This window comes from Ailuropoda melanoleuca, chromosome 3, assembly GCF_002007445.2.
Source record: "Ailuropoda melanoleuca isolate Jingjing chromosome 3, ASM200744v2, whole genome shotgun sequence".
Classification (NCBI taxonomy): domain Eukaryota; kingdom Metazoa; phylum Chordata; class Mammalia; order Carnivora; family Ursidae; genus Ailuropoda; species Ailuropoda melanoleuca.
The window spans coordinates 105,006,690-105,023,591 of record NC_048220.1 but is presented as its reverse complement, the minus strand read 5'-3'; the positions used below and the strand labels follow the sequence as shown (position 1 = coordinate 105,023,591).

At 46.2% G+C, this 16,902-nt stretch overlaps 1 protein-coding gene across 1 annotated transcript in view; it reads right to left on the bottom strand.

Annotated features, from left to right (window-relative positions):
- The window catches only part of FAT2 (FAT atypical cadherin 2), a 77,754-nt gene that overhangs the window by 12,608 nt on the left and 48,244 nt on the right, over positions 1-16,902 (bottom strand). The window contains exons 13-19 of the mRNA XM_002920750.4: positions 15,026-15,259; positions 12,512-12,895; positions 10,356-10,570; positions 9,248-9,385; positions 8,509-8,652; positions 5,747-5,944; positions 1,690-2,500 (exon numbers count right to left, since the gene is read on the bottom strand). Of these exons, the coding sequence (XP_002920796.1) occupies positions 1,690-2,500; positions 5,747-5,944; positions 8,509-8,652; positions 9,248-9,385; positions 10,356-10,570; positions 12,512-12,895; positions 15,026-15,259 (2,124 nt within the window). The remainder of the gene's footprint in view (positions 1-1,689; positions 2,501-5,746; positions 5,945-8,508; positions 8,653-9,247; positions 9,386-10,355; positions 10,571-12,511; positions 12,896-15,025; positions 15,260-16,902) is intronic.

Genomic DNA, 16,902 nt, shown 5'->3' with positions numbered 1-16,902 from the left:
GACAAAGAGTGAGAGAGAGGGAGAGGGAGAGAGACCAAGAAACAGACTGTCAACTATAGAGAACAAACTGATGGTTACCAGAGGGGAGTGGATGGGGGACGGGTGAAATAGATGAAGGGGATTAAGAGTACACTTATTGTGATGAGCACGGAGTGATGTACAGAATTGTTGAATCGCTATATTGTATACCTGAAACTAATACAACACTGTATGCTATAATACTGGGATTAAAATAAAAACTTCATAAAAAATGCCAATTCTAGGCCTCCTCCAAGACCTTCTAAATAATACACTCTGGAGGTGACACCCAGGAGCAAGTCTCTTTAAAACCACACTCCCCAGATGATGTGGCACAAACATGGATTTTAGACCCTCTGCTGTCTTTTGCCAGGTGACCAAGAGAGAATCTTCAGCCATCACAGCTTTCCTTGTGGGCAACTCCGGAGCAAGAGACACTGAAGGGAAACACTCCCACCCCCCGCCCCATAAACACACACACACCAAGAGCAACTCACCCAACCTAAATACAGTGGGACCTGGAGAAAGTCCACAAATCTTTAGAGAAAGAATTTCCCTAATGCAAACAGGGGGAACCCATAAAGGGTAGGCCAGGCCAGGCAGGCGGTGATGATGAACTGGAGACAATGTCATTTTCCTTTTGCCAATGCTCCTGAGCTGGTCCGGGGTATGGATTCTTGATGCCAGGGTTGTTGGGGTGAATCTGCAGGAAGAAACTGACTCCCTATGGAGTGCAGCGAAGAGCTCAGACTTTAGCGTGGGACACACAGGTATTTAGATAACCAGCCCTTCACTGGAGCCTGTGCAGTTTCAGGTTAACCAAAAGAATCCCCATCCCTCAGTTTCAACTGTAGTTGGAACTAATAACCCTGCTTCGTACGGTGTTGGCGACAATCAGTTTAGGTAACATATATAATGCCTGGCACATGGCAGAGTCCTAGCAATGACTGCTACCATGTGAATGACAGCCATCACGGACAGGTCCTTATGGGCCAGACAAAGGTGAAGTGCTTTTATATCCATTAAGTAATTTACTCCCCAAACCAACTCCAGAAGGCAGATGATAATATTTTCATTACTTTATAGATGAGAATCTACAGCTCAGAGGATTTAATAACCAACCCAAGGTTACACAACTAGTAAGAGATGGAGCTGGAGTTAAAATCTGAGCTAAGTCTTGAGGTTATAGCCACATGGCTATAGTAATAATAGTAGTACTATTAGTAACTCATGTTAGTGACCGCTTCCTCTCTTTGTATCAGGCACTTTTCTAAGCAAGCCCTTGATATTTAACACTCATTTAATCCCTATAACAGTCCAAAGACATGGAGAGGCTAGATAATTTTCCCAGGTCACTTGGCTAGCAAGTGGCAGAGCTGGGATTTAAACCCAGGAAGTCTGATGCCGGACTCTGGGGTTTCAGTCATCATGCTAACTGCCTCTTGTATCCTTACTGTTATTTTTGGAGCTCCAGAAAGTGGCCAGGAGTAGGGTGCTATTCCATGACTAGATTTTGTGAGGCCTCTACCTATCCCGTGGTGGCCTGTGGCCTTTAGCCCTGCTAAAACTCCCCTGTAACTACCTCATAGGGCCTCCCTGGGATCTCCATCCCTACAGTCAGTCTGGCTGAGCCCTACAGTGCTGATTGTCTTGGGGAAGCCCTTTCCTCACCATTGCAGGAGCAGCTCCTCTCCAGGCGGTGCCTTGGGGTCAGGATGCTGAGCCTGGCTGTGCTGTATGTGGGCCCCACCCTGGGGTCCAGGTGCACCGTCTCTTGGCACATTTGACCCTGGCAGCTGGGGCCCTGGCAGGGCACCACAGGCATGGCTGACCTCATCTGAATTCCCACCGAGTGCTCCATCTCCTTGGCTGAATGAGTGATGATGGATGCCAGCTCCTGGAGCTTGTAGAAGGTTCCAGAATGCCCCTCAAAGACCAGGAGCACATCTACCCCAGCTGTGGCCTCTGCTGGCTGAAGGCTGGCCAGGTGGATGTTAGCTCGTTTGATGTCCAGTTTGTTGCTGAGGAACCTCTGCAGGTTCCTCCAGTGGTCGCTCACCAGCTCCTCCGGGGTGAGGTGGTGGAAGCCCATCCACATGGCCTGCTGCAGAGCCTCTCGCCCCACATGCCACACATGGACGTGGACCCCAGCAGTGGCGGTGAAGGTCCCATCACTAACTGTGACGTTGAATGCATAGCGGCCACGAGGCAAGCCCTGGGTGGCGATAATCTTGCCATCAGGTGCACCCACTGAGAAGTGCCTGGCCAGGGTGTCCTCTTGTGCCAGGCCGTAGGTCAGCGTGTCCTGTGGGTCTCGGTCTGTGGCATGGATTTTGCCCACCATACCACCCTGGAACTCCTCCTCCCCGATGGTGATGAAGATCTCCAGCGGGAGGGCAGAGGGTGGGTAGTGGCTCTGCTCCGTGACATGCACTCTGACAGACGTTGAAGACGAGAGGGGAGGGATGCCACTGTCTGACACCTGTGGGCAAAACAAGCACTGTCATTACCACAGGACTGCAGCTGTCTGTGGCCCAAACGAGTCCGGGCCTCCTGGGGCAGCCACGTTTCTCTGCTTGAGACATCACAATCGAAAAAGAGAACAATAACTCCAAAGCACTGATGGTCTTGTGGAGGCAGTTATATTCCATACCACACAGTAAAACTTAACTCCATTTCCTCATCTTGACAGCTCTCTGAGCCTTTTCCTAAATCTCTCCAGCCACTCACACTCACACCTCCTTCCTCTCCAATGTACCTCATTCTGTCTCTTTCTTTAAGTGAGTCATCAAATGTCTCTTCATGATTCCAGTATGCATTCTTTGTGGTCCCTGTCAGCCTAAGGAGGTTGTCTTTGGGATCCCCCTTTACTGTGTGATTGGGGTCAGGGTGTGCATTTCTTCCTCAGGCTAGCCAACAAGTACTTAGTGCTTTCTACAGGCCAGGCCCTCTGCTGTGATCAGGAGAAAAGAGACCATCAGTACATTACTAAATAAACAAGAGAATGTCAGACATGGATAAAGTGCTGTAAAGGAGCATAGGACAGAGATCTGAAGAGTGAAAGGGTCCTAACTCAGATCAGGTAGGAGGGAAATCATGACACTTGAGGATGAGGTGACACTTGAACTGAGTCCTAAGGGATGAGAAGAGGTGAGGAGCGGAGGTGACAAAGGGAACAGCAAGTGTCAAGCCCCAGAGTAGAAAGAACGTGGTGAGCTCGATGGGGCAGAAGGGCCACGGCTGCTGGAGTGAGTGGGCAAGGCTGAGGGCCAGAGTGGGGCACAAGGGAGGCCGCCCCGTCACTGATGGGCTGAGGAGCACAAGGTCGGGTTTTATGTCAGAGCCATGAAAAGCCACGGAAGGTTTTAACAAGGCCATGCTATGACCTCAGTTAAGCAAGGAAAAGAATGTAAATAAAAAATGCCTTTTCCTTTCATATTTTGCCAAGCGTCCCTGCAACTTTCTGTCCAGATTAGCAAGGACGAAGTTTTCTTCGGTGACTTTATCACTTTCACAGCTGTCACCAGGGGTCCCCACAACTTTCCCTTAATACCTTGTTCCCTTAATACCTTAATACCTTGTTCACGTGTATTGTAGTGCTTTGAGTGAGTGAACAAGTTGTGAAATTACACCTAGTGCTGGGATTTGTGCGTAACAAAGGTGGGATAGCAATAGCAACAACAGTAATTAATACTGCTGCTGAGTATAACGTATAGCTGGCATCCACTGAGTGCAGACTGTATGCCTGGTCACTTCTAATGCTTCTGATGCATGATACGAGATATCATATCAACCCTAACCCTAACCCTAACCTTTATTATGAGATAGATACCACAAAGTCTCCCATTTTACAAAAGCTATCACTGAGGCTCAGAGGTCAAGTAACTAGCTTAAGGTCATACATCAGGTAAGGCCAGAGCAGAATCTGAGCCTGTGGCCATAGTCCGTTTCTTTGCTGGCCTCTAGTGCCTCCCAGTGAACAAAAGCAGAAATACAAGCCAAATGCAAGAGAGGGTGATGCCGATAGTTATGTCTGGGTCAGGAGACAGAGTTCATCATTTCCTAGGCAATCATGTCCATACTCTTAGCTTTGAGAACCCTCTGTGTTAGCCCACACCTGTCCCCTGAGCTGCAGACTCCCATTCCCAACTACCTACTGGACACCTTCATGTCGATGTCTCATGGGCACCTAAGAGGTGACATGTGTGAAATGGAGTCTTCATTTTACCCCATAAACGTGTCCTTTCCCCACCTCACCATCCTTCCAGCCTCAGCAATGGCTCTACCGCCCAGTCTTCACTAGAGTCCGGAACCTGGGAATCACCCCTGATTCTTCTCTCTCTCCCCATATCCAGTCTATCACCGACTCCTGGTTATTTCCATGCAGAGCTTGTCCCTAGTCTGTCCACTTCTTGCATCTTCATTATCAGCTCAAGGTTTCTGCACCACTCTCTCCAGCTGGAATTGGAAGTAATACTAAAAGTTTTAGCAAGGCTTATAATTAGGATGGCTGTACATCCTGGTTTGCCCAGATCAGTCTTGATTTTCACCGATTGATCCTGTTGTGGCTTGGTGATCACCAAACTTTTTTTAGTGCTTCTCTCCCTCTCAAGTGCGACGCAGTGTAGACCTCAAGTAGTATGGTCACCCAAGCTATGAGGCCTCCATGATCCACCCAACCCATCTCTTCAGCTTTATTCCTATTAAGATCACTATGATGACCACATTGGCCCCATCTCAGTCCACTTCAAGCTCCTTCCCAACTCAAGATGTTGGCTTATCTTGTTCCTGCTTGTGACATTCTCCTGTGTTTTTCACACGGCTGGCTCCTCAGGTCCTAGCTCAAATGTCCCTTCCTCATGATGGCAGCCACACTCTGAATATGTCTCCCTTGTGCCTTATGAGCCTCTCATTGCTTTCTTTCTTCATCTGCTTATTGTTTATCTCCATGACTAGAATCAAAAGCCCACATAGACAGGGATCATCCCCTCACTTCCCCTTGCTATATGACTAGCAGCGAGCATAGGGCCTGGCACAGGATGGGTGCTCAATATTTGTTGAAAGACTTAGCAAATCACTGACTGGCTAGCTGGATGAATGAATAGATATATCATCCTGAGCCCAGAGAAGTTCACAGAATAACAGGGTCCACTAGGACTTGAGATTTAGGAAAGGGATTTTGAAACAATGAAATGAAGAACAAATGTTTAAATACCATCTTGACCACTTACCTTTGGCTATTCTCACTCCACCCTTTGCAATACCACCACGACCCCTAAACATGTATATATCTTCTCCATTTTGGACCACACACCAGTTCCTGTGAGGTTCAGAGAGCTGTTCTGGCCAAACTCAAGGAGTTAGAGCCAGGGTGAGGATATTGTTCTGCCCAGAAGCTGTATAGGAATTCAGAGGTTAGGCTCCAGGGTCAGAGTATTTGGTCTGAAGCAACCCACCTCTACCACTTATTGGTAGTATTACTTTAAGCCAGGCACTCAACCTCCCTGTGCCTCAGTTACCACATCTCTAAAGTGGGGGTGCTAACTGCCCCTCCCTAAAGCATGTTGTGAGGGTTTAATACAGTAATGCATGTGATGCACTTAGCCCAGTCCCCAGCACCTAGGAAGAGCTCTGTACATTTTGTCCTAATAATACAAGCACTGGTAGTGCTTTCGCCAGCACATTACTGTCCCCGTGGTTACCAGCAGTGGCCCAACCCAGCTCTTACCTTGATCTGAAGCTGATACCATTCCTGGACTCTCCTGCTTAGGCCCACAGTGGTCACTAGCCATCCATCAGGGGTCACTCGGAAGGCAGAGCCATCATTCCCGTTGGTGATTCGGAATGAGTAGGGGGGACCATTCTCTGGGGAGTCCGGGTCACTCAGGATCAGCTGCAGAACTTTACTGCCAATGGGTGAATTCTCCTGAGACAGAGTGTGCCAGGAAATCAAAGAGCAAAATGAGCTCCAGTCTTTCCTTTCGCATCTTTCTGGATCCCCTTATCTATGATGAGTCCTCAGCACTCTGGCTGCTCTCAGGCTATGTCTGAACTTCGAGCTATCATTCATTCATTCTGCCAGCCTGTGAATTAGTTGTTGGCTTTGCCAGTCTAAATCAGAAGCTTCCTGAGGGCAGTGCTGGGTCTTAGAAACAAAGCCCATTAAGGCTGAAGGGTCCTTAGAGTCCCTTTATGCTATAGAAGGTGACTTCCCAAGGTCACATAGCTGATAATTCTTGTGTATAAATTAGTTAGTGCCTGGGATCTATGTGGAACTTTTGTGATTCATAGGGTCAACTGAACACCTGTAAATGGTTTCCTGCTAAGAAGACCAATGGAACACACAACTCAATGAAAAAAATTAAAAATGAGTAAGCATTCAAGAAAAATTGATTCCCTGGGTACTGTTCAAGTCTCTGTTCTATAGCGTGGGAATTAAGTATCTATAACAAAATGGCTGTTAACCGTCTTTTTTGCAACAAAATTTTATCTACAAACAGAATCTTATGGACAGAAACTAATGGTTGCCTATCCAACAGACATTCCTCCCTTCCTTTCTTACAAAACCCGACTTTTGTTCAGGTGTGGGGTAGCAATATCCTCAGAAAAGATATGCCCTTATTAAGAAGAGATGGACTGGGGCACCTGGGAGGCTCAAGGTGGTTAAGTGTCCAACTCTTGATTTCAGCTCAGGTCATGATCTCAGGGTTGTGAGATTGAGCCCTGCCTCAGTCTCTGCTCACTGGGCATGGAGGCTGCTTAAGATTCTCTCTCTCCCTCTGCCCCTCCCCACTCATGCTCTCTCCCTCTCCCTCTCAAAAAAAAAAAAAAGGAGAGAGATGGGTTATAATTGGTCTAAGTCAGTTATAAAATCTGATTCCCTGTGCCAGTTTTTGGTTTAATGGTGATCATGTAATCTGGTTCTGATCACTGGAGAAGTCAACCAGTGAGGGTTCTGAGAAGCTTTCTTCTTTAATAAAAACAGATCCTGGGGCTGGGGTGGGGGAGGGGAGTCCTTTTCTGTTTGCCTTTGAAGATGGTTAGACAAGGATATGATGCTGGAGCTGCAGCAGTCATTTGTAACCATGAGAATGAAGATGGGGGAATTTCAGAGAAGCTAGCCCAAAGCTGTGATACTGTTTTTCTGCCGAAATAACCAGTTCTGGAATAGAACTTAATACCATCACACCTTTTGTTATATGAAATAATAAACCCTTATTATTTAATGACATTTTAGTCAGATAATCTGTTATTGGCAGTCAAAGAATCCTAAGTAACTAATACTCATAATATACAAAGAAGTAAAAGTGGAGTGACTCTGGCTGATACATGGCAGGACCCAGGATTCTCCTTTCCTATCCTCTTCCTTAACTCTCTCACATCTTATGGTCACAATTCCTATTGAATCCCTCAGCAATCTCCAGATCCCATTTGTAAACCATTGGTATGATGGAAATAGCTCAGGGATCTGGAAAATCATCTGGGTTTAAATCCCAAGTTTGCCACATTTTAGCTATGGTACATTTCTTTTTTTTTTTTTTTAAAGATTTTATTTATTTATTTGACAGAGAGAGAGACAGCCAGCGAGAGAGGGAACACAAGCAGGGGGAGTGGGAGAAGAAGAAGCAGGCCTCCAGCGGAGGACCTTAAGTGGGGCTCGGTCCCAGAATGCCGGGATCACGCCCTGAGCCGAAGGCAGACGCTTAACGACTGAGCCACCCAGGCGCCCCTAGGTATGGTACATTTCTGTACCTCCATTTTTAAAAATCTGTAAAGTGGGCAGAGTAGGCCCACTTATCCACAGTGATATGTTCTAAGACTCCCAGTGGATGCCTGAAACCATGAATAGTATCACATTTATACTGAGTTTTCTATACATACATCTCTATGATAAAGTTTAATTTGTCAATTACTCACAGTAAGAGATTAACAGCAATAACTAATGATAAAATAGAAAATTATAACAATATACTATAATAATAGTTATGTGAGTGTGATCTCCCTTTCTCAAAATATCTGTACTCCCCCATTCTTCTTGTGATGATGTGCAGATGATAAGATGCCTATGTGGTGAGATGAAGTGAGATGAGTGACATAGGCACACAGAATGTGTGACGTACATTAGGCTACCTTGTGATGATATGTTAGAGAGGGAACATCAGTTTCTGCAATGTGGTTGATGAGGGGTCAGCCTGACTGAAACCACAGAAAGCAAAACCACAGATAAGGGGGGACTACTGTACTACCTGCTTCATGTAGCTGGGTGAGTCGCAAATGAGGTAATGGATGTGGAAGTGCCTAGCACAGTGCCTGATTATTTTTAATTCCGTAATTCATAGTCCCCTTTAGCAGGCTGTGTTGCCATTAGGGATATCAGTGGCAAAGTCACATCCACTGTTTGGGTAGACTGATAGCAGTGGTGAGCACCATCCACTAGGAGGGAAACGAAGGGAGGAAGGCTTCAGGATGTCTTTGGAAGCTCAAGTGTACCTGGACAGAGGTGCTGTAGTTGAGCTGGAAGAATCTCGGTGGGTTATCATTGACATCAACCACTTGGATAGCAATGTCTGTGTCCTCATGCAGTGGAGGCCGCCCGTTGTCTGTGGCTCGGAGCCTCAGGGAATAGGTAGGAGTCTATAGCAAGATGGCAGTGGAGAGTTAGCAATAAGACCCCTCAGTTCTGCCCCAACTAATGTTTTCAGAAAAATAAGATGGAGACACTCCCCTATGCCTGACTCCATTACCCACCCATGCTATTTTAGGGTCCAGGTTTTGGAGTCAGGAAGAAATAGGTTTGATTTCCAGTTCCACCGCTTACCACCTGTGAGAACTTGGGAAGGTGACTAAACATCTGTGAGGATATCAGGACCCACCCATTAGGATTATTTTAAGTACCAAATGGCATAATGTATACAAAGGACTTAGCAAAGTTCCTGGCACAGAGCCTGTGCTCAATAAATGATAATTTACTATAATGATCTAATGATTCCTGGTCAATAGTAAGCAGCTAGCCTGAGCTCCTCCAGTCAAGGTTAAGGGTCACTTAGTCCTCTCCTGCCTCTGGCCTCACAGACCACAGAGACCACACAGGGAAAACAAGTGTGGGACACTGAGTACAAGTCTGGAGAAGTCAGCATGGGGTGTTGACCACAGTTCATCCTCTGGAACTGCATCAGGGCCATATCTCTGCTCTGATAAGCTTAGATTGGGCCCCTCCCACATGACTCACCTGTTCCCAATCCAGGGCCTTGGCCACCTGTAGCTCCCCCTTCTTGGGGTGGACAGAGAAGTGCCCGAGCTGGTTCCCTCCTATCAGGCTGTAGGTGATGGCACTATTTGCAGGTCCATCTTCATCAGTCGCTGACACCTGCAGCAGAGGGAGGGTAGTTGTTAATTGAGGGCAAGAGGGACCAGAAAGGAATATTGGCCCCTAGGAGTGTAAGGGGACAGCTATGTCCCCACTCCAATGACTCCCACTGGGCGGGCAGTCCCTGGACCACAGTCATCCCTACCAAAGGAATGTCTTCATTTTCTATCCCAGTATAGATTTCAGCATGCCATAGTTCATTCATTTACTCATTCACTCATACTGGCAGGGTGCTAGGTCCTGAAGTAGTAGGTGAGGGATGTGCCAAAATGAATACGCACACAGGAAGTTTAATGTCTAATTTTATTGGTAATTCTAATTTGGGGCAAAGTATGATCAGCCTTATGAGAGCACAGAGAACGAGGTGGTAAATTCTACCTGGGAAGATTAGCAAAGCATTCATAAGCCTCAGAAGGATAAGGAGGGCTTCTGGGAATGGAGCCAATATTCCAGGCTTGAACCCAGACTGTGTGAAAGTGCAGAGACTGTTTAAAGAAAGTCACAACTTCCTGTGTGGTTGGAGCATAGGATGCATGTCAGAGAGTAGAAGGGGATAAGACCAGAAGGCAGAATAAAGAGGGGTCATAGAGAACCTTGAATATGGGCATACAGAGTTTGTTTTCACTCTATGTAGTGGGGAGCAATTACATGTTTAAATGCAAAGAGGTGTTATTTGGTGCTTCTCCCCCTACACAAACACTAATACTCCAGGCCCTTCCCAGACCTTGGAGCTTCCGGCAGTCCTCTGGGGTCTCTCCTATGCCCCGTTCTATCAATACCTGATCTAGACCTTATCAAACATAGCCCTGAGACCCTCTGTCATGAGAAACAGTTTGGCCAAGTGGCTGCAAGTCAGAGTAAAGTGTATTGTGTATAAATTGATAAACTAACTCATGCTTGTAGACATGGGGGGGGGATAAAAACCCATCCAAGTCCATGCCCCCCAAAGGGCAAAGTTGTGGGTCCTTACTGTGAGCACGACGTCACCTACGATGGCATTCTCTAAGACCCTTGTGCTGTACAGATCCTGAAGGAATCTGGGTCGGTGTTCATTGACATCAGTGATGTTGACCACGATTGTGGTCATGTCACTGAGAGAGGAAGAGCCTTTCCGGCTGCATTCTATGGATAGGAAGAACTTGGGGCTTGTCTCAAAGTCCAGGCTCTTGTTGACATACAGGATCCCTGAGGAAACAAGAGATGATGGGAGCAATGAAGCATTTGGGACTGCAAAGGCAGAGATCTGAGGGGTCTTGAGCCAAACCCCAGGAGAGGCAGCTCAACAGGGTTGGGACAGACAGATCTCCTCCATAATCGCTTCCATTTTCTCCTCTACCATCTCCATCATCTCCACCATGTCCTCCATCATCTCTTTCATCCCCTCCATCATCTTATCCTTCATCTTTTACATCACCCTCTTTGTTTTGTTTCCCCATTACCTTCCCCACCCCTCCCCCTCCATCTCCTCTCATTTTCATTATTGCCATCTCAACAGTAGTGTTTCCCTCATTTATTTCTATAATATTTCGTTGAAGTCTCATTTAAATCTATAATATTAAATCTTTCTCGTGTAGATCAATAATAATTCTGTAGAGTAGGAACAACTGTGGTTCATATTTTCTAGGTGAGTCAACTGATGCTCCCAACAGGTAAGTGACCTGCCCAAGTTCACCCAGCTAGTAAACGACAAAACTTAGATTATAAAGAGTTTTATAATATCCAAAATTGTTGAGTGAACTGCTAGGGCATAGATTTATTTTTCTGAAATTTGGAAAAGAATAAGGATTTATCATGCTGTTCCTGGATAACCAAATATTTAATTGTAGAAAACTTTTCTTTATGAAAGAGTTTCACTTAGTAAATAAATGAGGAATGATAAAATCAGAAGATCGCCATTTTGCCGCCCCTAATGAAATAATGTATCTAGGAAATAATCATCTAAGGTTGCTAAAACCATTAGAAGGACAGCTGATGAAGAACTCTATAACGGATGGCTCAGGCTGACAACATGCAAGCCCGTTGTCAATCTTAACCTCAGGAAAACCTATCAGTTTTTATATGCCTCCCAACAGAGTGCCAACTACAACCCAGCATCATCCATGAAGCACTGTTGCCATGAAATTAAGCTTGAACCTGATCAAGGTCTTTAATCCAAATGTCATTTATAAGAAATATAGGGGCTAGAGAGATATATGACATCAAAAAGAATAAAGCTACTAGTCAATCCAAAATAGAAAAAATTCTGCCTGACACATAACCCAAGTTTCATTAGTTAGGTGTGTGTGGGGGGAATAGAAAGGGAGAGGAAAATGTTAGAAATTAACTTAAAATACTGCCTGTCAACCAAATGCAATATGTATGCGTGGGGGTGGTGGCGAAGGGCAAATGTGAAATCAGACGGGCACATGTTGACAATTACAGAAGCTGGGTGATGGGAACATAGGGTTCATGACACTGTCCTCTCTATTTTTTTTATATGTTTAGAGTCTCCATAGTACAACCATTAAAAAATACTGCTTGACGATAAGACAGCTGCTCTAGGAGGTAGAGAGTATGATTGCAAGGGTGCTTTGGGGAGGAATCTGACCTGGGCAGCCTCTGAGGCCCTTCCACGAGGTTCTGTGAGTCTGACTTAGACTCTTCTGTGGCTAGGAGGAAAGAAGAGACCGTTTCCTAGTTCTCTTCATGAGAATAAGGGGAGAATCAGGGGTGCTGGGATAATTGGGGAGGGCTGTAGGAGGGAAGCAGGTAGCCCTGCCCTGGGGAGCTTATGCCCCAGATTCCAGCAAGTGCTTCGTCAGCCAAGGACAGAGAGTGGCCTCAGCCTGCAGGGGCTGGGCCTGAGCTGGGACCATGAAACTACAAACTGCAAGAGGAGAGTGCATTGCCAAACATCCTGGGTGGGGATGTGAAGGAATAAAGGGGTTCCCCACATAAGCTGGCCCTATGATGGAAGAGGGACTTGGGACCTGGAGAGATACAGCGTAAAGAACGAACCAAAGGGTTTTGCCCTGGGAGGGTCTGCATGGGGTACACACACCCCATATGTGAAGAAGTCAGTGTTCCCCAAGACCCTGTGTGTGCAGGTGCATGTAGGGGGTGGGGCTGCCTCAGGCACTGGCTCACCTGTGCGGGCATCCAGGCGGAACCTCCCCTGCTCATTCCCGCTGACCACACGGTAGCCAGTCTTCTCAGTGCTGGGGCGAGTGAGGGTGGCCAGCCGCAGCACCTCTGTGCCAAGCTGGGCGTCCTCGGGCACCTGCACACTATGCTCAGTGTTCAGGAACACAGGCAGATAGTCATCAAGGCCTACCACTGAGACAGTGACTGTGCCCAGAGTGGACAGTGGTATCGGGGTTCCCAGGTCAGAGGCACGGACAGTGAGCTCCAGTGCTTCCTGTGGCCTGACCCGTAGTGGCTTCTCCAGCCGAATCACACCTGTGGTGGCCTCAATGGAAAAATGGCCTTCAGCAGAGTCCGTCAGAGAGTAAACCACCTGGGCATTGGTACCTGTGGGGGAGACCAAGGGCATGGTTCATATTGAGAGACTCTCCTCTGGCCCCACCTGCAGTGAACTTTCTAGCCGCAGGAGGACCTGGGGTCCCCATAAAGGCTAACATGCTCAGGCTGTGTTAAGAGTGAGAATCTTTCGGTGGGCGATTCTTCACCAGGGGGTTCAAGGCCTCCTAGAAAGGTTCTTGGGGCTGGGGCATCTGCAAACCTATAAAATTATCTGAAAATGTTTACGTGGGGAGTAGAGTCCAAGGCCAGCTCACAAAATGAAACTTGTGCGAGTTCAAAACTATCAATAGCAAGTTAGTTCCTTGGTTGTGATAGAACAATTCTATATCTTGATGGTGGTGGTGGTTACATGACGCTCTATGTGAGTTAAAATTGAATAGAACTATACACACAGACATGTGCTCACATGCACACATTCAAATGAGTGCATATAAAAACTAGTGAAATCTGAATAAGGCTTATAGTCCGGTTACCAGTAATGTCCCAGTACCAGTTTCCTGCGACAGCTAAAATGCCACCCTTGGGGGAAGCTGGCTGAGCGGTGCAGGGGCCTCTCAGTACTATTTTTGCAACTTCCTAGGAGTCTATAATTATGTCAAAATAAAAAGTTAGGGAAACACACATACCCATGGAAAGTTCTTGGCTCAGGTTCTGTTATGTTCTTTGGTTGTGTACGAGATGAGGCAGTAGGGGCCATTGTGTATGAAGAACACCAGTACTGTATGCTTAGCAGTGAGATCCTCACCCAGTGGGAGGAATGCATGCCCTGAGGCTGAGGGTCTCACATCTCATATAGACATGGAGATACACACCCTTGTGGTGGAATGGTGGCAGGAACTGCCGATTAGAATAGTGGAATTTACATAAATTAAATGTGCATACCATGCAATTCCCCCATATATACATTTTTCTGGAAAGACCATAATTTTTCTAGAGAAAGGGAGCTTCTAGTCAGGCGACATTGGAATATCTGGGTGGAATATTTGGAGTAGAATAATAACACTTTTGAAGAATTAGTGGTAAACTGGTACAAGGCCATGGGATGTATCCTAAAAAGAAGGTGTGAGTAGAAGCATGTTATTGAAGAAACTAGGTCTCCTGTACCCAGAAAGGAAAGCTTGGGGCTGGAGCAGATAATCACCACCTCCCAGCCTTGGAAGGGCCGTCGTGGGTGGAAGTCTAGGAGATGTATATGACTACAAAGGGCCGGACCAGGACTGATGGGTGCCAGCTCAAAATAGGTAGCACTTGATAATTATCTGAGGTACCATAGAAGGTCGGTAGGGAGCTGCTAGGAAGTAGGGAGGTACCACGGAAGGTAGGTGAGTAGTTGCCTATGAAGTAGGGAGCCTCCTGTCCCTGGAAGTGTTCAAGTACTAGCACTATAGGGCCTTATAGCCTTAGATGCCTCTGCTCTATTTGCCCTCTCTAGAACCCCTACATCCCTCCAAAGATCTCACATCTCCTTCAATGCCAAGCTAAAACTCAAGAAAATTGGACATATGTGCTGTATATATATATATAAATATATATACACGTATATATGCACACACAAAAAATGCTTTATGGTAGCAGAAGTTATAATTGGTACAATATGGAACAAATACCTAATTTGCCTTATAAATTCTAAAGAAAAGGAATTAACTCTAGTGCAAATAATGTCATTAAAATTCAAATGGAAAATACTGAAAATGATGCCACTTTATTGTATAGAAAATGGATCGAAACTTAATAGGCTTAGTAGAGTTTGTGCCAAAAATTCCTTTCTTGTGGCAAATTAATTGGAGTTGAATAGTTCTGACTGGTGTGTTTCAGATTAGATGTTTGTATTTAAAACGTCCTTGAGGGTAAATGGCAGAATTGAAAGGGCTCCAGGCCTGAGAGCCAGTGAGAAACAATGAGGCTGAAAGGCCCTGTACCGGCCTCAAAACATTACCCAAATCTTTTGTCACCTAGTACTTAGGTATGTGGTTTGTGGGCAAACATTTTCTTCTTGTGAGTGTTCATAGACTCAGGAAGGAGGCAGAGTCCTTGCTGCATCCCAGATCAACACACAAAGAACCAAACCCTCACCCCAGGTGACCCTGTGAGCGAATAGCCTCCAATCCTTCTCCTCACCTTGGTCAGGATCCCGGGCCAACACCACAGCCACAGGGGTCTTAACTGTGGTGTTGTCGAAGACAGCCACAGCACAGTGGCTGGGGAAGAAATGGGGGGCGTTGTCATTCACATCCTCCACATGGAGAATCACGTCTGCCTGGCATGATTGGCCACCTCCATCCGTTGCCTTGGCAACAAGGCTGTATGTATCCTTCTTCTCTCGGTCCAGGGGTGTAAGGGTGGTCAGCTCCCCTGGCCGGAGAAACGACAGCAGGTGAGCTTTCCCTGGGGGACATTACTCCAGCACTTGCCTTTTAGGTATCTATGCAAGACAACCACAGGCACACAGGGTTTTGTCACTCTGTGACAAAAAGGGGTCAGAGAAAAAGGGTCAGTCCTGCCTACATACAGTTAGGAAAGGAGTTCAGTCCCACACCTGCCTACCTCCCTAATTCTCCAAATGCGCTCCACCACCATATCATCAATTTAAGATCCTCACCAACAAGTTACAAAGAGGCACAACATTTTTATAGGGCAAGGAGGCAATTTCTAACAAAACATAAAATGTGTTTATCCTTTGGTCCACAATTACACATCTAGGAATATATCCTACGGAATAATCCACCCAAGGATAAAAATATGTATATAAAGATATTCTCTGCAGCATTGTTTATAATAGCAGCATACTGAAAAGACCCTGTATGTCTTTCTCAAAAAGGGACTGGTTGAATATATTATGGTTTAGCCATACAGTAAAATACTGTGCAGCCCAGAAGGAATTACGATAGAGTTTTATGTAATGCCTTGTTATTACCTCCCAGGTGTTGCTATGTGAAAAAAAAAACAAACAAGTCACAAAATAGTATTCTAGAGTGCTTATCTTTGAGGAGGGGCTGGTTATCATATAGACTTTCCAATTTCTGCATAATACACACCTACAATGTCTGAATTTTTGTACAACGAGCATATATTATTTCTATATTGAGAAAAACCACCCAGTTGTTTTTTTTTGTTTTTTTTTAAGACCCCACCAATCATCCTGCAGCTGAAAAAACAGCATCAGAGAGAGATTAAGTAACCTACCTGGGGTGACTGAGCATGCCAATGCTGGAATGAGAAAGGACAATGTTGTCTCTTATCTGTCCAGACAGCTTCCTGGGACACCACTCTCACCTGCCACCTCCCAGCTCAGGAATCTCCAAGCCATCCTTTGAGCTACTGGTTCTAAGCCAAGTTCAGCAGCTGGCCCTCTGTGACCTTGGCCTTCTGTGCTGCCTGTCCCCACGCCCTCCCCCATAGCAGCAAGACAGGGATCCCACTGTGGGGCTGCTCTTCCAAAGGAAGCAGACTCACCCAGTCTTCTCCACCAGACTCTCACAGCCCAACCTCTCCTAGGCATTAGTGGTCTACCCTGCAGGGCTCTCTGCTTCCACCTCTGTGCTTTGTCCTCTAATAATAATGACAATGGCAACCATATCTACTGAACTCTTATTACATGCCAGATCTGAGCTAGACTTCTTGGGATTTTTACAATAATACATTGAGGTCTGCAACATATGCATCTTGAGATCATGTCCTTGACCATGAAGCTCACCTGCCTAAATTCTCTAGTGGCTCTAAAGGAGGGATTTGCACCCCCACCCCCACCCCTTGGCCTCTCTCCTCCCCTTTGTGCACCAGTTTCTGGCCTTCCATCAGGACCTCAGATGTATATACTCTTCCCTAAAACAAAGTCCGTGTATAAATTCTCTTTCTGCCTTAAGTATCCATCCCTAGTACTCCCTTAACTCTGCTCCCAAGCCTCCCTTCCCACTCCTGTCAAACCTCCCCTTAGCATCCTGCATTTTTTCTTAACTCAGCACATTTCAAACCACTGATTCAATGACTACCTTTCC